The 26,441-nt window shown below is 43.1% G+C and overlaps 1 protein-coding gene across 4 annotated transcripts in view; it reads left to right on the forward strand.

Moving 5' to 3' along the window:
- Positions 1 to 26,441, forward strand: part of ctbp2a (C-terminal binding protein 2a) — an 82,405-nt gene that overhangs the window by 42,094 nt on the left and 13,870 nt on the right. For 3 of the 4 annotated variants that reach the window (XM_080868734.1, XM_080868735.1, XM_080868736.1), the window contains 2 exons: positions 495 to 2,804; positions 25,901 to 26,055. In XM_080868734.1, coding sequence (XP_080724860.1) covers positions 521 to 2,804; positions 25,901 to 26,055 — 2,439 coding nt within the window. In that variant the 5' untranslated portion in view covers positions 495 to 520. The remainder of the gene's footprint in view (positions 1 to 494; positions 2,805 to 25,900; positions 26,056 to 26,441) is intronic. The other variant, XM_080868737.1, reaches the window with a different exon arrangement.

Raw genomic sequence — 26,441 nt, forward strand, 5'->3', positions numbered from 1 at the left:
TAAACCCTATTGGATTAGTACAAGCCCCTGCCCATCCCAACCTATAACCCAACCTATCCACTTCTCCCCCCCCCCCCCCCCCCCTTTTTTTTTTTTTTTTTGGATGAATGTTTGCTGGCTAGCTCAAGCATGCACTCTGTTTCTGTGTCTTCTACCTCTGCAGTGTTTGTGTGGTTTGGTGTGATGTGGATATGTTTGTGTGTGGTGTCCTCTTTCCTCATGCGCAACAAGCCAGCATGGCCAGAGATTAATTATTCAAGGGCTGCCAGCAAAGGGGGAAGTCACCTGATAGTACGGACTTACAATATTACAAACAGATATCAGGTGAAACGCTAGACTTTGCTTCATCTTCATCCTTTCTCACTCCGTTCAATTTTTTTGTTGCTGCTGCACATGAAGACCTGAAAGAGAACTTTCTCTCTCTCACACACACTGCCTGTTGGGAGCTCTTTATTTTTTCTATTTCTGTGTTTTTTTCTTTCCTCTGTTAACAGATTTTCAGCTTTTTTCTTTTTCGCCAATGCTTGTCCCTAACAAAGTGAGCCTCGGACGCTCCCACAGTTGGGACACGTTAGGGGGGAATGAGGGTCAGTGGGAAAGACCTGACAGCGTGTACGAACAGCAGGCAAGAGTAACAGGCCGGCGGAGCTCTTTGTCATACGGAGAGGGAGGAGGGTGGTATGAGCCACCACCTGGGGTGCGTCTTCCTGACCTCGATTTGAAACGCGACCCGTATTCCTACCAAGATTCCCTTTACGGACAGGTTTACGCCGAGAGACACGACCCACGGGGGCTTAGGAAGGGCTCTGTGCCAGATCTAAACCACTACGAACGAGTGCCCATGGCTCATCGAGGATCCATTCCACACCAGGACTACTACTCCCATGACCCAGCCATGACTCCTCGGCCACCGGAGGCCTTTTACCGATCTGAGCATCAGCCTCCGCTGCCTCATCCTCTCAGCAGGTCGGGCTCACATTTAGGAATGACACCTGGGGCTCGTACTGCGTGGGATCAAGGTCAGGTAGTGCGGGCTGGATCTCAAGGGCCCCCATCACCTTTACCTCCTCCCCCTCCTCCAAGCACTCATGAATTGAATAGGGCATATAGGGAACCTGGTGCTATAACTTCTGCTAAGATATCCCCTCGAGACCCCCCTCCTGCTCACTATGGAATGGAGCAGCCGTCTCCTCGGTATGCCAGTGAGCCTCCGCCTCTGACAAGTCAGTCCGTTTATACTGATGCTAATGGCCGCCCTCTGGATCCGCAGCAGCAGGCTGCCACCTGTCTAGTGGTAGATCCAGCCAGTCAAAGCATGATTATGAGGCAAGAGACAGCCTCACCGTTAACCATCCAGCAACAGCATCAATTACAGCATCAGCAACAAATACAGCAGCAACAGTTACAACAGCAGCAACAAATACAACAGCAACAGTTACAACAGCATCAACAAATACAACAGCAGCAGTTCCAACAGCAACAACTTCAACAGCAGCAGTTACAGCAGCAACAACTACAACAGCAACAAATACAACAACAGCAAATTCAGCAACAGCATCTTCAGCAAGAACAGTTGCAGCAACACCATCTGCAACAGCAACAACCTCAACCTCTGCCACCTCCGTCTACCATGCCGGTCACTGACCCTAACCTTTCTATGGCTGCACCACTTCCTGCTCCACCTACTCCAGTCCATACTGCAGCAATTGCCCCTGCTGCACCTCCACCTCTGCAAGTGGTTCCAACTCCAGCCCCTCCTCCCCCAGCTACTCCACTCCCTGCCCCTCTTCCCGCTCCTCCACCAACCGCCCCACAGACTCCTTTGCCGGTGGATCCCAAGAAGTCGGTCGATCCAGAGTTTCTTTCTCTGTTGCGAAACGAGGGCCTCTCAGAGAGCACCATCTCCTCACTTATCCAGCAGGGGTTTGACTCCACTAGCATGCTGGCTGTCATGGAGGAGAATGATGTCCGCACAGTTGCCCCAAACCTCGGTCAGGCTCGTGTGCTGTCTCGCCTGGTCCACCATTACAAGCGCCCAATAGAAGCTACACCAGCCCCCTCCCAACCTCAAACGCCCATGCGAGGTCGCTCTAATAGCTTTAGCCATCGCGCAGACATCTATCAACCACACCACCACCATCATCATCCACCACATACCCCACAACCTTTAGCAGTAGATCCCCAACTAATGCCCCCACCAACACCTGGGGCCATGCAAACTATCTCTCCGCGGATGGGAGAAGTAATCGGTAGAAGGCCCAGCAGTGCTCCCTCGCAGCAGTTACTGGAGGCCTCTGGAGGATACCCAGGCCAACCCCCTCGTTCACCAGGGCCATACGCTGGAGCCCTCATGTCTGTCCAGTCAAGACCCATGTCAGCCTACTCTTCTGGGATGCCAGGGGTGCCTATGCCAGGTATGCAGATAATGCCTCACCAGATGACTGGGTCAATGCCTGCCATTGCGGGGTCCATTCACTCGATGCCAGGTATGCCACAGCAGATGCCTATATCCATGCCTGCTTTACCACAGCCACCGCAACAGGTACCAAAAGCATACTCTACCAACTACACAGTGCCCATAGAGCTGATGAAGAGGGACAGGAACTTAGTGCCATTGTCACCCATGCACAGCCCTCACCCTAGTCCTCAGCTGATCCGAAAGGGTGGGGGACCAGGATCAGACAATGCTCTCGTTCCCGTGGGAGCACCCGTTCAAGGCCAAGGTGCCCTGGCTGCTAACCAGAAGCTAAGTCGACGCACGGGTCCACCAGTCATCGTGTCGACTATGGCATCTCCAGATACAAGTAAATCCTATTTTTTTCTCCTTTTAGATTTATCTGGTATTTGTCTGTTTTCATGATAGATGTGCTCTTGGCTGTTTCACATGTTTTCAATAGATAAGGCTGTTTACTTGTGACAGAGCTCTTCATTTTGTGTGTGATTTATGTAAGATACCAGTTCCCATTCCTCTCATTGCTTTCAGGAGCAGCACAAAGCAGTGCTGCTGCTTTGTTAGAAATCATATCAACTTTTAAATATTACTTTGAAATTTCTAAGAGCCATTCAGCAGTTGTTTCTTTAAAAAAATAAATAAAAGGAGAAGACACTGTAAATCTATTTTCATCCTTTGTCGTGATGAATCATGAGTAAGTGAATACCAGATAAGCCTTCGCTTTATACCAGCATACTTTGCTTTATACCAGCATTCAGACTAGGGGTATGTGAAATCTATTTAGCTCAGCATGGATACTGGTATGCTATGCATGATTCTTGACCTTAAAAAAATCCAAACACAGTTTGAATGTTAATGGAAGACTTTTTGAATCGTTTTATCTTTCTGGTCTGTGCTGTCATTTGTTTCCTCTCCTGTCTTGGCACTAATTACATCAACAGTAGATAAATGATGTGTCTTTTCTTGCTGCCCTTGTCTATTTTTTATAAAGCTGCTGTCCAGATTTTGAATTATTACCATAAAAGGATAACTTTTTGCTTTAAGCATTCTTGTAATCTACCCCACGTCCTAAGCCGATACTTACATCTCACTTTCTCGTCTGCTTATCTCTGCGAGAGCCTGATTTGTCAGAATTCCTGTTACTTTCTCTGAAGACCTTTTGTCATTTCACTAATCTCATGCAGTTCCTTTGTCAGAATGAGATATCGCCCATTAAATACAACACGAATGGCATTGACGAGGCGCAATATAGAGGATTTGGGAGGAACAGCTGTCAGCAGCCTTTCTGATATGTTTTAAAATTTAACAACTGTGCACGGTCTTCATGTTACAGTCTGTCAGTCACCGCATTCATGTGTGAACAGTTCACATTAGGATTTCTTTGACTAGAGAAGTCAGATGTTGTGTGCAATTATTGTGTGGGAACAGGAGGTAGCTTGTGTGTGCATCTGTGTGCAGTATGTGGGATTGAGTTTGCCACCGACTCCTTCTGCAGATATGCTTTTTTCAAAATAATTTAGCTCTTATCTGCTGTATCAAATGGTAACTATTTGGCGCAAAAGCAAAATCAACAGGCCATTTAAGAAAAAAAAAAGAATTTGTTCTGCCACAACTGTATAGGATTCAAGATGTTGCATAATGGTGATTGCAGCATTAGTTGTGTAGCTCTTCAGCTGGGGTGTCATTGTAACTGCAGCTGTTTTTGATCACATCCTCTTTTTCTGTGCCTTGCACCGTCTCCCCATGGCCCCTGAGCCCTTGTTGCAGTAAACACAGATATCTTCCCTCATTGTGATAATAAGGATGCATCACGGTAGCCTCGAAAAGCTTTATAGCCACTCGGGCCACACAGCATTCCTTCAGGCCCTTCTGCCTGCCAAGGTGTACCGCCAACCTGCGTAGAATAGCAATTAGCCTTACCTTGTTCCTCATGAACAGATCTGCTAATTCATTTTATTTCTGAGACTCCTCTTTGTTTCTGTTTTTTTAGTGTTTATTTAATGGGTTGTGTCCCAAATTCACTTTTCAATTCCGGATTAAATAAAATGCATTCAGTCAATTCATCCTCATTGTGTAGTCGGTCAGATTTATTTGGATATCAGATTAAAGCTTTAAATCAGCACAAGAGTGGCTACCTAAATTATATTTAAATCCCATGGCCTGATAGAAGTTGATTTTATAGGCTGGGCAATAAAGGCCGATTTCTCCATCAGCACCAGCTCACCCGAGGCTGACTAGCAGCATCACTGGTCAGATAAAATCGAATTACACTGCTGATGGCCGATGTGTGATTGTGTCATTCTCTCTTTGCAGGTTCTGATGAGTACAGGGAGTGAGGCTTAATCCTTCCTTTGCTGCAGTAATCCATAGATAGTCCCATTTTGCTCAGACCAGCCTTCTGGCTTTCCGTGAGACCTTCTGTACATAGATAGTGGATTGAAATAGACTTAAAATGTACAGGACAGGCTGGATACACATTATTGAACGGAGACAGCTTTGTTGTCCTCTTGTGTGTGTGTGTTTTGTTCCTTTGTTTTCTTTTGTTTTTAAGCCCAAAAGAGCAGACATTAAAAGAACCCCACTGCTCGATAGTCAAAATATGCTTTGGAAACAGATTTCTTCATGTCTGCGTCATACACATATATCACATTGTTAGTACACACACAGTCAGCAGAGTAGACCTCATTTGCATGTGGCTGACATTTGTTGCTTTGGTAATTTCATCTGTTAATGGACACGTCCGCAAAAGCTGCTCTGAAAGCATGTTCCTAAATTGTACGTTGCTAGGCAACATGGGTTTTGGTGGTAATCGTAGGCAGATTTGCTTTTGGTTAAAGGGTCGCTCCATTGTCATAAAACACTGCAAATTTACTCCATCCGTTTTTTTCCTTATACAAAAAGGCAGGCTGAGCTAATGCATTTAGAAAAAAAAAATGCAAAAAAATCATCCACTTATTTTGGGATGGCTAAGTAGTTATTTGGAGGTTTTGGTTACTTTTTTCCAAAAAAGATAACATAATTCAGACTTAGCAATATAGTATGTTTCAGCCTGTCAGGTAAAATGTTGTAATGTTGTTTTATCAGGTAACACTATTAGTCTTAATAGCAGCATTAACTCCAGGCAGGTGAGGTGTTTCTGGTTTTTCCAACCAAGAGAATTCGTGAAGGTAGACTCGGGACACACTAGAGAGATGAGGTCTCACAAGTGGCTCGATATCACCCCTGAAGAGCCGAAAATGGTTGCTGGGGAGATAGAGGTCTGTCCCTACAACCTGAATCTGGACAAGTAATAGAAAATGGATAGATGGCAGCAATAATGCTTCTCTAACATTTTTTGTTGAATAAGTTATGAGATTGTAAATTGGATATTCTGAATACCTCAAATAATTCATTAGCAATATGTTGCATCCAGAAGCAGAAAGAATTTCCCTTTGAATTAATAGCCCATGTGTAAATGCAGATGGCATGGCCCCACCAACCTCACTATATGATGCTTTATGGAATACCCTAGAGCAGGGCTAACTAGGACACCCCCACCCCCAAACTGGCATAAACACAATATAAGCTACTCTAGGACTCTACCTTCTTTACTTCCACCCCTGCTGAGGGCGTTGACCCCCTCATCACGGACTTTGGCCAGGTGACTCAGTGCCAGTTCACGTCAGCTTTGCTTTGCTCTGCAATGCATGACTGACACACTAGCCGCAATTTTCTTGCTTGCTTAGGCCTGGCACGATGGTGGGGGAGGGTTGTGGCATGTTCGTTCTGGAGATAGCAGATTATGTATTAACGGGGTCCAGGTCAAAGCTACAGACAGTTGTTAAACTGACTGAGGGATTAAGTAAAAGGGAGAGAGAGCGATGGAGAGAAAGTGACATAGTTCTGCTTCTGATAGATGATGACTTCAAGCTGCACGGTGGGGTGGGGAAACGGGGCGTTGACAGCTGTCAGTCAACCTTAAACTCTCCATAGAGATGAGGTTGGCTGTCAATCTTTCATCTGGCTTTTGAAGGTCACATATTGGCCTAAATCTGGGTGGCAGTCAAAGGTTGTTTTGTTTGGTTGGTTGGTTTTTTCTGGCTAGCCACCATGTTCCTTGCTCACAATTTTTTTTTTTTTACCCACCAAATAAATGCCATGCATCCATACATGCATAGTGGAGAGGTTGCCAGTCTAGCATAGGACTCTAAAAAGTGCTTAAGAACGTTTTTAAAAAAGGATTAAACAATTCAGTTTAATTCACTTGTATTTATATGGCAACAAATCACAACAACAGTCACCTTAAGGCACATTATGTTTTAAGGTAAAGACCCCACAGTGATACAGTGAAAACTCCAACAGTCAGAAGACCCCCAATGAGCAAGCAATTGGCGACAGTGAGAAGGAAAAACTCCCTTTTAACAGGAAGAAACGTACAACAGAATGAGGCTCAGAGGGGACAGCCATCTGCATACATGAACCACATTATTATCATTATTATGTAAGGCTAAATCATTCACTACTTTAAACCACCACTTTATTTGCATCAGAGTGAGGAAGGAAGTTGATTTAAGGGACTTTGAATGCAGCATGGTTGTTAGTGCTAGACAGGCTGCGCTGAGTATTTCAGAAACTGCTGATCTACTGGGATTTTTCCCCCAGAATCATCTCTAGGGTTTACAGAAGATGGTCAGAAAAGCCAGTGAGCATCAATTCTCTGGGAGAAAATGCCTTATTGAAGGTGACATTACTTCAATCTCATAGAAAGGCGACAGTAACTCAAATAACCACTCGTTACAACCAAGATATGCAGAAAAGCATGTCTGAACACAGCACATCAAACCTTGAAGCTAGGGCTGGGCGATATGACCCAAAATTCATATCTCGATATTTTTTAGCTGGATGGCGATATAAGATATATATCTCGATTTTTTTTTTTAAGCCATAAAGTAAGAACAAAAAGAGAGTTCTTAGTCAAAGCTGTGTCCCAGATGTCACACAGGCACTTTTATTAACATACAGCACAGATGTACATAAAAAATTACTCAAAATTAAATTATGAGCATTCATTAAATAATAATGCTCCATAAATAAAAGAAAACAAGGTTGTTTTTGTGCTAAACAAAGAGCTCACAATTGTGCAGTCAAAATGTAAACTAAAAGACGCTGAGCGTAATAACAAAGACAGACAGATTTCACAGCTGCTCTGTTCCCAAGTTTTAATGTGTGACTGATAGCCTGGAGTTTGAAATCCGCTTCATAACCACGTCTCTTACAGGTGCCATTTATGGTCCTTATACACACACAATACGGTAATATTACGTTGATGCACAGTACGTATCACTCCGCGAAGCTCCTCGGTAGCCGTAATGCGCCGACAATCTATCAAGCGGTGCAGCTCCGTAGCTTACCAAAGTCGTACTCAAACATTTTTGACAGATTGCTGAGCGCCGTGTACCACATAAAATCGGTTCGCGGCCATCAAGCACAACCAGAATTCATACATAAGGCGCGCTGTCAACTTTTGAGAGAATGAAAGGATTTTAGGGTTAGCGCTGTTAGCTCGTTAGCATGTTTAGCTCGTTAGCACGTTGACGCCGTCCAGCCCCATGCATGGGGCGATGCGCAGTAACTCGTTAACGGAGATTTGCCGTGTCCGTCTTGTCGCTGCCTGCACGTGAAGCGATGGGGGAGGAGGGGGAGTTGTCTTCAGTGAAGGCGAGGCGGAGTAACGTTGCGTAGAGACAAAAGTGGACGAAAGAGAGGCAAACTTGCGGCTCCACAACTATAATTATAACGTAACATAGACTATATCGATATAAAGGATATTGTCACATCTTATATCTCGTATAAAAATATATCGATATGTTTTAAAAACTCGATATATCGCCCAGCTCTACTTGAAGCTAAGGAGTACAGAAGCAGTACCACACAGAGTATCACTCCTGTCAACTAAGAACAGGAAAGGAGGCTACAGGTCATATTGGCTTGTGAAAGTTTGACAATAGAGGAAAAATTCTGCCTTATCCGATGAGTCTTGATTGTTCCTGCAACATTCGGACGGTAAAGTTAGAATTTGGCTTAAACAAAATGAAAGCAAGGTTCCATCCTGCCTTGTATCAGGAGTTCAGGCTGTTGCTGGTGATGCAATGGTGTGAGAGATACTGTAAATTGATAGGCTTCTTTGCATACAAAGTAAGTAGAGGCATCACCTGTGATCCTCAATTGTTTTGTTAAGAAGAATCAAATTACTAATTGTAGGACAGTTTGGGATGAATTCAGTTGCTATGCTGTTGGATCTTGTCTTATTGGATCTTATCTCTTATTTATACCCCTTACTGGACCCTACGCCACAGCAGCCAAGACTACCGGGAGTGATAGTACAGTGTGCAATGTTATTAAAAACTGAAGTGCTTGATAAAAATGCATTGGATTGCACAGCTGTTCCCAGTTAAGTTCTTTGTGAGTGTATGTAAGATGTGTTTATGAGAGATTGTGTAAATGGACATTTGCAGATGGTATTGGTGGCATCTGTTAAGGCACGGTGCTCAGTCTCTCAGTCTCTCTCTCCCCTCCAGATGTTCCCGTTATCAGGCACTGACTCTGTTGGGATTACATCTATACGAATATTGAGTAGTCATTTTCCGTTCATGTTTTCCCCTCTTTTTGTCTTAAATTAACATTAAATTGTTTCCAGTGTTTCTTTGTCGTTCCCTCTTGTCTCATACTTGCCTCTTGGTCTTTCTTAGGGAAAAGAGAAAGAGGTAATGGGAGAAATATGTTTCAAACGTAATAGCTCAGCACATTCATTCTTGACTGTGGTTGTGGGTTGTAGAGCCTAGCTGCAAGAAAATGTGGGAAATGAGTAATCTGAAGATGTGAGGTGACTGAACCCAAGCAAAGACAGAAGAACAGATTGAGGAAGAAAGACCAAAGATCGCAGTTCAGCGCAGAGAAGGATGCTATAGATTAGATTAGAAATGGTTGAGGAATACAAATGGGTAGATTATTTTAAACTCTGTTGTGCCATCACGAAGCAAGCGAGTGAGGGAGTGCAGGGTGAGGACACTGCCAATCCATGCAGAGCTCTGTTCCCAGATCCAAAGAAGCTGATGTCATACTTGTAAATAATGTGGAAAATGGAAAGAGACAGCAAAGAGAAGACAGGCAGTCGAGGTCAAATCCTCAAACAGTTGTAGCTCAAAGGTAGAAGAAAAAAGAAAGCAATAAATTGAGAAGCTGAAAGCTTATGTTTACTTTCCTCATCAAAAAAAGACCTTTTCTCCTCTCACTTCCTTCCCTTCGTTTTCTTTCCTACCACCTCCTGTCTAATTTCTTCTTGTTTTTTCTCTCTTTTCTTTTCCTCAGTGACCAGAGAGTCACTCTGAATTATTCATTTTGAGAAAATTAAATCTTCATGTGTTTTGAGGCGAACAACGAATAAGCTGAACGTGAATATGCGCAAAACTTGACACTCTGCTCGGCAGTGTTTTACCAGAAGCCAACGGGTTGGATATGTTTAGAGGTGCAGATGAATTTCATTTGCACCCAAGGAAAATATTGTACAATTCTCAGTAGGTATGTCAGCCGTGTTAAGGATCACGGGAGGGGGGCTGTAAATAGGATTTGTGTTTCACAGTGTTTTTAGTCTCGCGCGAGGATTTGCGTTTGTGCGTACCTGTGTTTTCATGCATATGAACAGCCGTCATTGGATTTTCCAATCCTGAATTTCTATTATGTTTTTAAAAATTATTTAAAAGAGAGAGTACTGATAAATGAGTCAGCGTCTTACATCGAAATCAGATATGTGATTCCTGTCTGCACTCTACTTGTCCAAATTTGCAGCCGGGATGAGGGCTGAAAAAAGTGATGCCTTCCCCCCATTCATCGTGATCACAAACACACACACACACATAGACGCACTCAGTCTCTCACATCTTCTTAACATCTCATCCTCTTTCTAGTGAAGCCAGTTGGCTCAAGTCACCGAGAAAGAGAAAGGTGGATGAAGAGATGATGGCGAGTCAGAGAGCTGGAGGGATGCGCAGAAGGAGAGTGGATGGGAACAAGAATTTATGTGGTGAAATTCAGCATCTGTTGTCCACCTGCAGCTGTGCCATGTCTTTTTCTCCCTTTTCTCTTCTTACTCGTCCCCCCGGAATGCCGTTTGTGCTTCAGTCATTTGGCAGCAGCACGACATGCAGATCACAGGAGGCAGATGGGATGGCGAATTTTAGAGGTCAAATTATACAGTAGGCTCTCTTAGTCAGGCACTCTCTTTTCATGAATGAGACTTTTTTACTCCAGGCCTGGTTTGCGGGCTCTGGTTACATGTTGTAACCAAACCTCCTCAATGAAGTCCTTTAAACTCACCACACTTCGGTTGGGCTTACACTAAACACATCACAATGTGAGCGCCAGTGTTACTATACACGTGGTATACTTTGTTCTTTATTTAATCAGAAGTGTTCAGTGTTTGCTAACATTTGCTTTTTTTTAACTTTGCAATATAGTGACAGTCCAAAAAGTATGCTGCGTTCCCATTGTTTCAATAAAAGATTGTCAAGGTTGTTTCTTTGGCTTCTTTCTTTGATTAACTAAAAGAAATAATCAGTTTACCGTTTCAACAAATTCACACAGTTCATTCATGTCATCCACTCTCATCTTTCATGCTGAGCCACACTGTGTGCTTTACATTGATGGCAGCATGTGTCCTTGGTTTATTGACTAAAACTAGCTTCTTCTTCTTTTTTAACCCTGCTCCAATATTTAAAGATTTAAAAAAAGTAAGAATTTATTCACTTCAAGACATTTACACAAAAATGTATATGGAAGACATTTTCACAGCTGAAATAGGATCATAATAAATAAAACATTGTAAGTCCACCATCAACTCCAAGAAATATTTTGTTTATCGTTGCTTATCTTAGATGTTTGGCCTTCGGTGTGCAGAATGATGCAAAATTTGACATTCGTTTTGGGCAGCTGGAGGCGGTCGGCTCTGGAGCTGTAGCAGGTCGTCCACCAATCAGAAGGTCATCGTTTTGACCTCCCGGCTTCTCCGGTACAGGTTTCAAAATGTTCTACTGCAAGATGCTGAAACCACCTAAAAAATAAATCTGCCCCGATGTATGCGTGTGTGTCAGTGGGCGATTGTGGGTTGGAATGTAAAACACTTTGAGTGGTTGATAAGGAAAGAAAGAGAGCAGTAGAAATCCTGTAAATTCACCATTTTTACAACAAGCTAGTTGGCATCTTACAACAAATATGAAACACATTTGTGTGTGTTAATTTTTCCAAATTAAAAATAAAACACTCTTGTTGCATATTTGGAGATCATAAATATATGAGCAGCCTGAATAGATATTATTATGTCAGGTCCTTAACCTCTTAAGCCCCAAGCCTAACTGATCTCCTGCCTTTTGCCCCCGTATCAGGGTGCGTTGGGGCTTAAGAGGTTAAACTTGTCTCAGGAGCTTCTTTAAACTTGAATTTAGAAACCTAAAGGTTAAATCTACCTTAACCTATGAAACAGGGGTGTCAGTCTCATTTTGCATCATGGGCCACACACGACCCAATTAGGTGTTTAGTGGACTGGATCAGTGAACATAGCCAGTGTAAAGAAGTTTAACTACACATCTAATCATTGACATGTCTTAAGAAAGAGAAGTGTAATTTCAAATATAAATCCTTGCTAATAGAGATGGCTCTTTGGGGTTAAACCTCATGAAATAAATGTGAAAAATACTGAAAATGAACTCATTAGGAGAACTTTGTCCCATAAGTATAAAACATAGAACTCTAAGTTCTTTAATGCGTGATACATGTATTTATTTTACTGCAAAAAACAAAACCCAACTTTTTGTAAATAATGAAACACATGGACTTTTCTGTTATTTGATGCATTACTAACAATAAAAACATCTGTTTCTGTCATTTTATCTGCCACTTACTTACCTTGATGATTTTGTAATTTAGAAGGCTGTAAAACTGACAGAAATACAGTAAAAAAAAAAAAGTCCAAATCTTCTTCTTTAAAACCAACCAGTAGGCTGAATTAGACCCTTTGCCTTGCTCAGTTCTTGCCCCTAGACTGTATGCTTGACTGTATGACACCCCAGCTATAAAGCATTAATGCACATCATTCATATCTTTAATTATCTGTACTACTTTTGAACAATTTAGAAAAAAGAAATAATTCTATAAATCTAAATTTTTAGCTATTATCTGAACTTTAGAAATTGAAAAAAAAACCAACTTGAAATTAGTTATTAAGTCAAAATTTTAAGATAATAACCTGAAATTTTTGACTCGTGTATGGCAAAAAATAATATTTTGTATCAGAAATGAGCTGACATCTTAATAACTGGATTTCGGGTTCTGAAAAGCAGTGTTGTGGTACAAATAATGACCCAGAAACTCAGACAGACTTGTTAACCTTTACTATCAGAGTCCTTTTTTAGAAACGGCGTCTCGGTATTTAGCCATCCTCTCAGACTGGTGTCGTAGTAAACATCCTAATCTGTTACTCTTCAAATCCCGGGATCCGTTAGACTCCAGGAAGGATTACCGTAACTTTAAAACTTTAATTGTAGGGATCTGCTGTACTTGCATTTGGAGGAGCTCTAAAGAGCTCAGTAGCAGGTGAGTGTCAGTGTGTGTGAGAAAGAGAGAGAGAGAGAGTCTACAAACTTTTAGATATTGGGAATTAATTTCGCAACTGCTGGATTTTCTATTAAATCAGAAATGTGCATGCATATGATAGCACCCCCATGTGAAGGCTCCGACCACGTTTTGTCCTTGTATGCAACCAAAATCTACATCTTACATCTTTGTGCAAGCTTGCAACTGACAAACATCCTGGTGTTTAAGCCTTGAAATTTCATCCAAGGGGTTATAAAGTGAAAAACATATCTAATCATGTCCATTTCAAACAGTGAGAAGAGAGGGTGGCGGAAGAGAAAAATGCAGCTGAGATTGTGAAGATGAGTTTGTGAACAAGGGGGAATGAAACTGAGAAAGGGTTGGGCGGAGGGCTAGTTGGTGGTGGTGGTGGTGGGGGAGAGCTGGCACTCTTAAAGGACCATGAAGGCCAGATCACAAATAATAAAACAGAAAGGGAGGGAGGGAGGAAAGGCTGAAAGGAGGGAGGGGAGGGGAAAAAGAGCGAAAGGAAAATATGTTGAGCGGAGGGGAAGGTCGGAGAGAATGAAAGAGGGAGTCGTACGTGTGCCAGGAGCGCTGCACCTCTCCCCGTGACTGGTGCTCTTCAAGGATTTTTTTTCTCCCCTCTCCTTCGACTCTTTTATTTCCCCCCTCTTTCATTTTGAAATTCTTCTGCATAGCCGTGACACCGGATTGTTTTCTCTTTTTTTTTTTCTCTCTCTTTTTTTCACATTTTTCTCCCCCCACGCCTTCCTCTCTCTCTCTCTGTCTCTCTTACTCTCTCTCTCCCTGGCTCTCTCTCCGTCTTTCTGTGACTTGCAACAAAAGGCTGACGGAGTGAGCCTGACGTCTGAATGAATAGCCCAAACCTGCTGTGAAGGGAGAGCAGAGGAAGACGGAGCAGGGAAGAGGAGGCTGAGGAGGAAAGATACGACTGATCTGGCTGAAGAGGCGGAAAGAGGAGAGCGCTAGAGAAGTGCTGATTGCTGGCTGAAGACAAATAGAGATCCCGATTTTTTTTTCCCCTCCTCCTCTCTGGAGATTAAAGGAGTTGAAAGCAGTGCCTTAACTGCACGGGTGGGGGGAGTGACGATCGTAGTTCTCGCTCTCCTGTCCTCCCCCTCACCCACTGCCCTCCTGTGCCACCATACGTTTTGGTTGGGTTTTCTTTTTCCTCCCCTTAAGAGTACAAGTCGTCTGAGAAATTGAAATGGAACTTCTGGGGGTGAGGTGACGAAGGAGGACAGATTTGGAAACAAGCAGAGGGGAGAGCAAGAGAAGACAGCATAGGAAGACAGAGAGGGAGGAGGGAGGCTGGAGTAGGAGGCAGAGAGGAGAGGAGAGGATAACCCCAGGGCATACTGTGTGAGAATACACCAACGCCCACTTCTTCTTCTTCTTCTTTTTCTTTTTTATTTTCTGCCCCTCATCAGTACGTTTCCTCTGCCATGTGCAGCACCTGATTTGAAGAATGTGGAGACATTTCCCAGGCAAGGAGCATGTTTCACATTGTCTTATGCATACGTGTGCGTTCGTACACTCATCAAGGATAATAATAAAAAGCTGTGGAGTGTGTGTGTGTGTGTTTGTGTGGGTGACTGTGAGGGGTGTGGGTGTGTGGATTGGGAGTGGGGGGAGGCTGGATTTGGCTTTAAGGCTAATGAGCCTCTTATGTTTTTGCAATGAAGTGTGTCATGAAAACAGTGTGTGTGCGTGCACGAGGGCAAGCACCCATGTGAGTGCGTTCAGTGCTTCCTTGGTTTGAAACCACAGAGGTCTCTACACAGCAGCGAGAGGACGGCGAGCTTGGATGAGTTGTCATTTCTGGGGTCAAAGGTCACAGGAGAATGAGCGTGTGATTAGCTGCGCGTGAAGGTTAATGGTCTGCTGTGCGATTGTGGCCTGTAACACATTTTTTGTATTGCCAAGTCTAATAATTTATTTCTACTTGAGAATACAGGCGCAATCGGTGCTAGCATGGAAATTGCATTTTTGGAATAAACTTGATCTGTAACCGTTTATGATTTTAATAACTGGTTGCAATTATTGCAAAAAAGGGTATTTTGTTTGATTTGTTTACTGTAAACAAAAAGCAGAGCTGCATCTTTTCACAGTAGTAAATGAAACCTTTAGTTTTCACTGGGATCCTGCAAAATTCAAACAAGTTCCATTTATGATGCTGCAAGGACATAGCTGATTGATTTTGTATCTGTGCTTTCTGTGAATGATAGCAAAGCTGAGATGTTATATCCACCGCCCCCCACCCCTCGTGTGTGTGTGTGCGTGCGCGCGTGCGCTCCTGACCTGGATGCGCTCTTTTCGATGTGTGCGTGTGAAGTAAAGCCGGAGTGCACTGTCTGCTGTTTATCAGCTCTGACAGCTGCTTTTGCCTCCAAACGCCGATTGTTTGTAGTCCACGCTAGCGGCGCACAAAGGGCAGCATTTAAAGAGGATGGATGCCTGTCTTCATCCTCACTTTGCATTGTGGTCAGTTTTTACCACAGACGGCACCTGTGATATCTTTATGCGAGCGTACGCTTCTCTCTCTCACACACACACATTCATTTCGTCCTGTTCTTCTATCCCCGTCACTCCCTCACCCATCTGGCAGAGCATTTTTGGTGGTGATAACTTTGGAGGTGGGGGGGGGGGGGGGTGTGAGTGGGGAGGGGTGCAGGCAGGCAGAGGGGAGGACAAACAATGTCTTTGTGTGTCCACATAGTGGAACAAGAGACAGGCTAGGGTGGCGGCAGCGTAGCTGGTCCGGTGGGGGCCTTGAGAAAGCAAGTCTGCCAAAGAAAAGATTACACACACCCCCTCTTTTTTTACAGATGCCAAGGGATCGTAAACACACTCAAGAAAGCAGACACTCCCAAGAACACAGGCGCCGGGTTCTTGTTAACATGTATGCACAGTTGCAGACTGTGACATTGGTGGTTTAGATTTTGAGTAGCATGTGAACGGACGTGCACGAAAGCAATGAAAAAAGAAGTAGAGTAGATGGGGGCTGTCGCATTCAGAGGCGCAAATGCCCTTTGGTGTTTTATTTAACAAGATCTGCGACACCCGGGATAAACGCTGGTCATTAATGGCTATCATCTGTGGGTGTGTGCGAACTTAAGTGCGGCCAAACTCTGTGTTGATGTGTGTGCGTGTGCACAGGACTGAGCTGTGTTTGTATTCCCAATGTCTCCCTGGAAGAAAAATGCCGCAGATAAACATGATTGTGCCACTTCTGCTATACAGACCTCATTCACTGGGTTGCCAGGTATGGGTGGCATGCGAAGGGTTAAGATTTGATATCCCCTAATCAAGCTTTTCCTGTCTACCTGCTGCACTTGCCACAGCTTGCCCCCTCCTCCACCTCCTCCTCCCCTTCCTCTCACTCTTGGACTATCCCATCACTGAGGCCCCCCAGCTTTGGAGTTGCTAGGTAACCAGAACCAGCTGTTGGTCCTAAGCCCATTGAGCCCATTTTGGTCCTGCATCAACTGCAGAATAGTTTTCTCTGAAAGCTCGCTGTGAACTCAGCGACCGCCACTGTGTCCCTGACATCATCGTGCCATGGAAAATCTTCCTCACTTCCTTTTGTTTTTGCAGTCTTATTGTTCTGTTGATACGGGGGCCAGTGTTTGAGCGTCCGTGGCATGTGTCACACCGGCTCGATTAATTTAGCAGCATCTCACCACCTTTCACTTAAGGAAATGAGAAATGGAGCAAGTGAGGGCAAGAGGAAAGTGAAAAGAATGAGCGGCTGGGGTGGCAAGGGTTTAATAAAAGCAGTCACCTGTAATTGAGAGTCAGTTAAAATGACGTCAGGATATAAAAGAGTCTCTAAAGTGTTTCATTCCTCTGTTAGTGAGGACGCTAACTTGTCTCAGAAAGCCATTATGAGAGATTTGAGATGGCAGACTACACAGTGAAATTATTCACGAAATCACAATAGTGCAGGTAAGTTAATACGTCTCTGCAGTCCCAGAGTGGACCATTTGCACTTCAAAGTGTGTGACAACCTAAAAAAAACGGACACACACAAAAACAAGCCTCAAGTAAATCTGGAGGGTGGGGGTGGGGAGAGAGTGGATTAACTTCCAAATAAATTGGTCTTTGTAAACCAACCAAGTCATGTTGAAAACCAGAGCTCAAAATCTGTGAGAAAATAGAGCCAGAGGAGAAAAAGATAACTGATGTAGTGTGATGTTATTAAAAACCAATTTAAAGAACAGTTTCCAAATCCAGGGGGAGAGACACAGGTTTGAGGTTTATTTGAGCAAAGGTTTATTTTCTTTCATTGATTGTTTGCGCTCTATTTAGGAAATGATTCTTCTCCCTCTGAAAACTGTGACTCACAGCGTCTGGCAGTGTCTGAGCTGCTTTTCCAAGATCAGTCCTTCCAAATGAGAGAATTAGACACCAGATCGTATTCACTAAGGAGAGATATTTCTACGAGTCCTGCTTCCTTTTCTTTTGCTTCTATTTCTGTTGTCACAATCCAAAAAGGCTTTTTAGTTTGGAACATCTGTAATCCATTTGTGGTTGAGAGTTCGCGCTTGCCAGCTCTGCCAAAAGTTTTCATACTTCCTGACAAATCATCCAGTTTGTGATTAGCGTTGGCTTAGGATGATATCAACTTTAGGCCATTCAAGCATCCCACGAGGGATGTAGCAACACATGACCTCCACTGGATAAGCCTATCTGCTGTCACACTGAACATGGTTTAGATTTAGTTAGTCAAGCTGTTGGCTTTGTTTCTTTATTACTTGCTGGCTTATACACAATGCTGGCTGTTGTGCTTTGATAAATACTTTGTGCACAATAACAGGAAATTGGCACAAGCAATTAGCATTTTTATCCCTAAGACTACCAGCCAAAATATCTTGCAGCCTAATGTAAACCGTCTTCATTCGTGTTGTTTCTGCTGCTTGCAGAAGTTTATGTAACAGCAAGTAGGACTTGAATAATGGCCGTGGTGAATTTTTGCTGCGAGTCTGGTATTGGGTGGGACTCTGTTTGGACACGGAGAGAGTTCTGGCTTTGCTTTTGTGTTTCCTTGAGTCCAGGTTCTGGGTTTGGCTGCTGGGTGGAACAGCTGGCAAGCTGCTGATAAACACCCCAGGCTGACGTTGACCCCACCGGGGAGGCAAAGAGAGGCACATAAACAGATACTCTAATATATACAGACAGAAAAGCAACCAGATGCAATCAGGTTTTCTACAAGAGACCAACAAATAGAGATGAATTATTGGGATAAGACTCACTTATGTGCTCTCCTGTGGGCTTTTTACCATCTGAATAAACAGCGGAGCTTGTCATGTGTTTGTTTTCCTGTGGAATAATTATTTTATGACCTCCACAAGCCGGCTTTGTTTTCTCATCAGCGCAAAATAACTAATGCATGATCCTAACACAACCCAAAATTGTCATCTTGTAATTATTAGGGGGAAAAAGTGTGCCTGATTCTCTTAAGCTAATCATCTAAAATCAGCAAACAGAAGGTACTTTTCTGCTCGCATTTATAAAGATGACTGTTATTACAGCCGCGTGCAGCTACAAGCTGATTAATTCCCAGTTATATTCCACAAGGACCAATAATGACACTGTGGTAATCAACGTGTGGTTTACAGAAGCCCGTAGTAATGAGACGTACAATAATGCAACTATACTTCCAAAACTGATGATGAGCTTACGGCATGAAGACCTTAATGGCTTACAATGCAAACAAGGTGTTTCGACCATTTTTCTGGCTGGTTACCTCAGGATTTGTGTTGTGAATTTTTAGTGATAGTGTACCTGGTTTGGAACCCCTCAAAGTCAGTTGCCATCTGCAAAGCAACTTCCGTTTGTGATTCAGTGGAGTCAAGTTGACATGTATTCTGTTTATAAATTGACAATTACTTGTAATAAATTGACAAAAATCGCAAATATGTTGCCGTCTGTTGCAAACCTGTTGCCATCTACAGTAATTCACATTGACAGAAATTCCCATGAACTGCTTATATTCAAACTCCAGCCAGAACACCATGGATCTGAAACAGAAATTCCACAAATGATGATGTCGTTTTACTGCACAATGGTGCCCAAGACAATCTGCAATCTTGCGTAGACATAGCAATGTAACCAAAAAATAGTTGCAGCTGCAAATGAGTTGTGTTCATTTGTGCAGACAAGCATTCACTTCGACACTGTAGTCTCTTGACTAAAATTCTTTTAGTCTTAGTGGAGTAAATCTCATAAGATTATAGTAGACTAAATCTAAAGTTGACTGAGTTGACTAAAATATAAAGCGTAACATTTTTTGGGGTTTTTACAGTTAGAGTTGCTCCACACTGTTTACACTTGCTCCACTAGTGTTTTATTTTCCTAGACATCATATGCAAAATGTGTCCATATGTCGATTCTCGTCTTCCTCCCAATTCTTACTGCAGGAAGAGATCACCTCTGACTGGATCACTTCCAAAACTCATCCTGCCTTTCCACACAACTAAAATCTCCACAATATCCAAATGATTGGTCACCAATTTTGACACTGGTGCAAACTGAGTCAGCACGTTGGTAATCTGTCTGCGCTTAAAATTTTCAATTTGCAAACTTTCGCCAGTCTGTCTGAGAGTTGTTGCTGTGATGTAGAGACAGGCTAGCTCTCAAGAGTCATCGTGCAATCAAAAGTGGTTGCTTAGAGAATCTCTGGGCCATCAGTTGTTCGCTGCAAGTAGTTGTAATCAGTCTGTGAAATGGAAAAAATTCACTCCAATCACTTGGCAACCACCAATTTTTCCTAGTCCCAAGGAGGTTGTTGTTCTACTTTTATTCTAGTGTGGCTGAACCATAAAGTGAACCAGACATTCTTTGTTAGGAACTGAATGATCGAGAGGAATGATTAAAAACAATTAGCTATGAACAAAATTTTTCATTTAAATAAACATGATAAAGGAAAAGTGTATGTTAGCACCACTGCTAGGTGAGCTTTTCCTCCTCATACTGTTATTGCAGTTAAAAATTGTTGCAGTTACTTTAATCGGTTGATTCTTCTAGTCTAAAATTTGCAAATGTGAGGGTAAAGTTGTAAGAATTATTGATGTTATACATCAGTATCTGTCCTGGCTGCTCTTATTGTGTGAACTGTCTCTTAATTGTAGTACACGAAACGTACAGTTGCTCATTGACACGCTGTCATTTTTTCTGTAGCTTAGCGTCTGAAGGAAGATTCAGTCTTTCTGTTCAGCACCAGTGAGCTCCTTCAAATCACTGGTCAGGGATCCGAGTCATTAAGACTCACATTAACAGCTTTGTTAAGTGTTAATTATCCGCAGATTCATCATGTGTTAACCGCGGTGCCACGTTCTGCCTTATTAGGCCGGAGAAAGACGATTAACCACCAGGAAATAATTAATCAACAGCTTTTTGACCTACTTCCTGTAAGTGACTGATTTTTCCCGCCAGCTGCAACTTGTTTATCTGTGTACAAAGTATGAGCAACTGATTTTCTCCTTTTATCTCTGGATGTGTGTGTTTGCATTTTTCTCGCGTGTGTATATGCACAAGTCGAATATGTTTCCTTGTGTGTGACTCCTGGATGATAGCAGTATTTTGCAGTCGGATAATGAACTCGGCAGGAGTGTGATGAGGCAAGGCGCAGGGAAAGCTGTGGAGCCACAGGTGTGTTTGGCGAGCTGGAGTCCTCTCTCTGGACCTACCTCGCTAACACACATCAAACACACCTACACATACAAAATGAGTCCATCCAGTGAGAATAATAAAAGCTTTCATCTTATACTCTGAAGAAACACAGTGAAGCCACTTTTTTTCAGATTATACCTTCTGAAGACTTTGTATCAAGTACTGCTTTCAGCAGGAATTCTTAATAGAGGTGTAAAACATAATATATATTAAATACGAGCGAGACTTTCCAAAGATATATTCATTTTTTGTGTACGGAGAATTTTAAGTGGACAAGCCTCTCAATGTGTGTGTAACATTTGTGTGTCTTTTTATTATGAGTGAAAATTGTGAATGCTTTGCTTCAAAGGCTAACAAAAGACACTTTTTCACATTTTCTATGCTCCTCAGTTATGACAGCAAAGCTAGATGGAGGGGCCATCAGGAATTAACTAGTGACTCACCTGCCAAGAGCATGTGATATTTATTCAGTTTAGAGTACCTACTGTCAGTTTACGACAGGTAAGGTAAACTAGAGAACTCTAAAAGTCAGATGATCCCCTGTTAGCAAGCATTTGGTGACACTGGGGAGGAAGAACGCCTTTTGAACAGGAAGGGACCTCCAGTAGAACCACTCCCAGGGAGGGACTGCCATGCTTGACCAATGAGGAGTCAGAGGACGAGAAGAGCAGAAAAGAGAGACAAAACAGTCTATCGCAGCCTTTGCTAACACAGTTCCCCAATTTCCTCAGTCACAAAACCCTGCAGACCAGATGGCATCTATCTGGGAATGTCTGGTCGCTAGGGAAGAATATATGTATTCCCTGAACTGGTTGGCAGAGTGGTTGCTGCTGGTAATCGCTGTGTAAAATCAGTCATGAAGAGGGAGCTGCACCAAAAATCTCCTTGTGCTGGCTTTGCTAGGTGTCTTCCATGCAAACAACTGCTGCAAACTGCTGCAGTCTGCTGGTGAACAAATCGATTACAAAGAGGTTTTCAGCGAAGCACTGTTTACTCCTTTGCACCAATTTCACCTAGTGACAGCAAGCAACTGCCAACTAGTTTGTGAATACACATTTTTCCTTAGTAAATGGTGCTTACCAGGAGGACAGTCGCTGACTGGTGTCAAAGCATACTTGTCTGTAGTTTTAGCAGTTGATTTCACATGCAGCAAGTTGGGGAATACTCACTTTTCCCTGGCGACCAGTGGTTGCCAGGCAGTCACCAACTGGTCTCTAGCCCTGGGCGACTGGTGCCTGACTTTTTGCTTTTGATATACTATCTACCTTTACAGCCCAGCAGGACTATGGTTAAATCACTAGACACTTCCACCACTTTCACAGGCTGTAGATTCACCGCAAGGGAAGCAGAATGCAGGTGAAGTAAAATAAAAACCCTGGCTATAGAAAGACGACATAAGTGTCTTTGCTGGAAACTAATAATTATCATTTGCTCTTGATACTAATTAGTTAGAGTTTTCTAATTATTTTTTTGACTGCATTTACAGTTTTCTAAAGTTGTATACACATCAGCAAAACATATTATTGGTGATTGCACACATTTCAAGTGATGCAGTTTTAATCTGAAGACAGATCTTCGCTTGTATTCACAAATCAGATACAGACATACAGACTGAAATAGTCACAACTGTCCGCACACATTTGCAAATAATATTGCTTCAATAATATCCCCAAAGCGCTGCACAGTAATAATATTAGTAATGGCTGTCATATAATAGAATATAATAAAAACTGTCTCTTTATCTCCAAAGTATTTTATGAAGCTGAGTTATAAAGTGGCTCATATATCTGTTGTAAAACTCATAAATTCAGCAAAACATAAAACATAGAACCAAAGCAATAACATAAAAAAAATCACCAGCAAAACAATGGCAGTAATAACTAACAGAGTATCATTTCATCTAAACAAGTCTATAAAAGTGAATTTCAAGCAGCTATTAACAGATTATAATCAATCTGCTAGTTTGAGCTCGCTAACAGAGCCACGGGGGAGGCCTGTGTGCTGTGCTTTCATAGAGTTAGAGCTCAGAAGAAACAGATTTTGAAAAGCGTTATTAAAATCAAAGCAACAGAGGCCTCAATGGAGAAACTTTTCCCATAATGCAACTCTGCAGCCTCTTTCATTAAACCCTGCCACCCTGCGAACTCCGCTTCTTTTATACCCCGCTACTTGAGTTTGTGACTCATGCCTTCTGTTAATAATGTCACACACTTTCGTTTCCCTCCGGGGTTGCAGAAGATTTCATACAATTGTGAGGTGAAAGATTGGCGTATTGCTCCTTTAAATGCCCATCCGGAGCTTTAAAAGTAATCAGTCTTGTCTTCAAATCCATCCAACAAATAGGCAATCCACTTGAGCTGTTAAATTTTAAAGATATGATGATACAGAGTCTCAAGTTTTTCCTCACTGCAGTTTTACTCCCTGGCCCCATATTTTGACATTTCACTGAGTATAACAGAGCAATAGAACCAGAGTATTCGATTAAATAACCCCATAAAAATACATGCACGTGTTTGTATGTCAGCTAATATCACAGCCAGAGCTGGGATGGTGACGACAATCTGCAAAGCTCCTTTTTAAATTAACCCAGAGTTTCCATTTCTCAATGTTGGATGTAGAACAACAGCCTGTTATTCGTTTTTTTGTGTAGCTTTATGTGTACAGACTGCGTGCACATTTGCTTGGCAAGCAGAAGGTTGCAAGTTTGATTCCAGCCAGAGTCACAAATCCCTTCGGGGTTGCGTCAGGAAAGGTAAAACCCAAACCAAACATGTTGAGCTACATGCTATGTTGTTGTGAGCAGTTCAAAGTAGCTCATGTGTGCAGTCATTGAATTCCCCATGAGTTACTCCTCCTGTTGCATGTGTGCATATGCACTGCATACCTTGACAACATGCGGTCTGAAAAGTGATGCCGCTGTAGAAATGTCTAACGGCCAGCTGGGGGCGACTTTATATGAGTGTATAAAAGTTTGCAAGCAACTGATGCTAATGTTCACTTCATTTATCACCTCATTAAACACTTTCCTGGTGAGTTTATGGTCTCAATCTCTGGTTTCACATCTTATTATTCACAATATTTTTTGTAATTATCTTCCCAGTTGGAGTCAAATAGATGATTAAACAGTTTATGCTTCAGATCTGTCCCTTCAAAAATCCAAGATGGCAGCAGCCAAAACACACAGCTCCATCCATCCATCTGTCCGTCCATTTTCTGCCACTCATTCGGGCTTGGGTCTTGGGGGCAGGACACTAAGCGCCAGCCCACCCTCTACCCAGCTGCTTCCTCCAGCTCTTCCCTTGAGATGCTGAGGCCTTCTCAAACCAACTGAGAGACATAATGTCTACCAAGTGTACTACTTCTGCTCCACAGTCTTCTTCTAGTGGGAACTGCCTGAAATCCCTCACCCAGGAGATGTTCAGTAGGCAGCCCTATCCAATGCCTGAACCACTGCAGCTGGTTCCCTTTGGGTGAGGATCTTGGTCTACTCCTCCTTATCAGTCTCCACCCTCTGGAGGAAGATCATTTGCTGCCCCTTGTATCCGCAGCCTTATTCTTCTGGTCACCAGTCATAGATGAAAGTGGGAACACTCAACTCGACAGATAAATATTGGACTCTTGGTTTTTCTTGAAATTCTGGAGATTAAAAATCTCTTTTGTAAGAGCAGCCTGGCCTGACAACGGTGGCAATAAACAAGTATGTTTGGTTTTATTTCTGCAAGAGAAACCAGAGCTGCCAGAGAAAAGGGCCCTGCCTGCTTTTGAAACTAGGACCCTCTTGCTGTGAGCCAAGAGTGCTAACCAATGAGCCGCGATGCTGCCAAGCTGCCATGTATTCCAAAAAACAAGAGAAATGCAATATCATTGATAGAGAGCTTCCCCCAACTCTTTGCACGTGCAGGAAGTGTTACCCCCCCCCCCAAAAAAAAAAAATAAAATGCACAGAAATGCCAAGGCTATTTAAACTTTTGCAGAAGTGTTTGGGTTTGTGTCAAACATAGTAACGAGCTGACTGAGAAAATTTATCTCCAGGTCCTTAAAAGAAAAGAAAATACAATTTCAGAAGGCTGTCTTCTGTCCAGAATAAAAAAAACCAAAAAAACAATCCTGCTGGCGCAGAAATACTGCTGCATGCACGTCTTCCTTTTTTTTTTTTTTTTTTTTTTTTTTTGTTTCTTTTGCTTTACATTACTCTCTTCTGATCTGCCTGCAGTGCATATGTTAACATGGTGTAGTTGTGGAGGTCACAAACACTGTCCTTGCTATGGAGCAGTTAGAGAGACAGACATAGCGCGAGCAGGCTTGGACGTCCTCACCACCAGCGCAGATGCCACTAAATAAAATATTTCATAATCCTGCCCAAATCCTCTAATCACCATGACAACAGGCAGCAGGGAGCCAGAGAGTGGTGGTGGTGGTGGTGATGGTGTGTGGACCCCCCTCCTCCTTTCTTTTCCCTCCTTTTCCCTCTTTTAACCAGACTTTGGCTCCACACTGTGAGATTGTTTTTCTTAATAGAAGCTGCGCTGTTTTATGATCACCCAAAGAAGAGATCATCGCATTGATTTTCAGGAAAGTGTTTAAAGTAGAACACTCACTTTTTTTACCCTAACAGGCCACTGTATAGTGTCTCAGTGACCAGCTGCAAACTCCTGAAGAGGAGCATCAAGTTTAAATTGAATTACTGCAGATAGAGTGCTGTCAGAGTCCAGAAGGTACAGATATTCACACAGTGAAGGCCTGCTGGGTTCTGTATGGTGATAGGATAATGGAGGTGATGACCTCACAGGGTGAAAGGACCTGTTGCCTGGAAACAGTGTGGATAACAGCAAGAGACCAGGGGGGTAGTCATATCGCTGGTGTGTGGGTGCGAGTGTGTGATATCGACCAGTGTTGCCAGGTAAGGGAGATGATGACAGTGGTTTAAAGTCAAGTTTAAGTGTATCGATCTCACTCACATGTGTGTGTGTGTGTGTGCCACTGATATCACAGCCCACACACACACCGGTCCAGCACTTCCCACTGCGACATGGATTTCCCTGCGTTTTCCTGCTTCTTCCTTCGCTCATTTGACGGTGTGTGCCAAACATAAATAATTAACTCCTTCTCCTCTCTGTCTCCCTGCAGGTATTCGGCCCCAGATTATGAACGGGCCTATGCACCCGCGCCCTCTGGTGGCGCTGCTGGATGGGCGCGACTGCACTGTGGAGATGCCCATCCTCAAAGATCTGGCCACCGTGGCTTTCTGTGACGCTCAGTCCACGCAGGAGATACATGAAAAGGTACACCGTCAGATTTCAGAGGGGATTTAATTGACTTTGAACGGGGCATAGTTGTTAGTGCCAGTCTGACTATTTCAGAAACTGGTTATCCGCTGGGATTTTTCCACACGGCGAGCTCTAGGGTTAACAGAAAATGCTCTGATACGAAAACTATCCAGTGAACTGCAGTTCTTTGGGCGAAGTCTTGTTGATTCCAGATGTTAGAGGAGAATGGCCTCGAAGCAGATGGGCTGCAGCAGCAGAAGACCACACCGTGTGCCACTCCTGCAAGCTAAGAACAGGAACAGGGGCTGTAGTTCACACGGACTCGACAAAATAGGACAGTAGATGATTGGAAAAAATGTCACGTGGTCTGATGAGTCTCAGTTTCTTTTTGGATAGTAGGA

Source organism: Rhamphochromis sp. 'chilingali' (genome assembly GCF_963969265.1).
Source record: "Rhamphochromis sp. 'chilingali' genome assembly, chromosome: 20".
In the NCBI taxonomy this organism is placed as follows: domain Eukaryota; kingdom Metazoa; phylum Chordata; class Actinopteri; order Cichliformes; family Cichlidae; genus Rhamphochromis; species Rhamphochromis sp. 'chilingali'.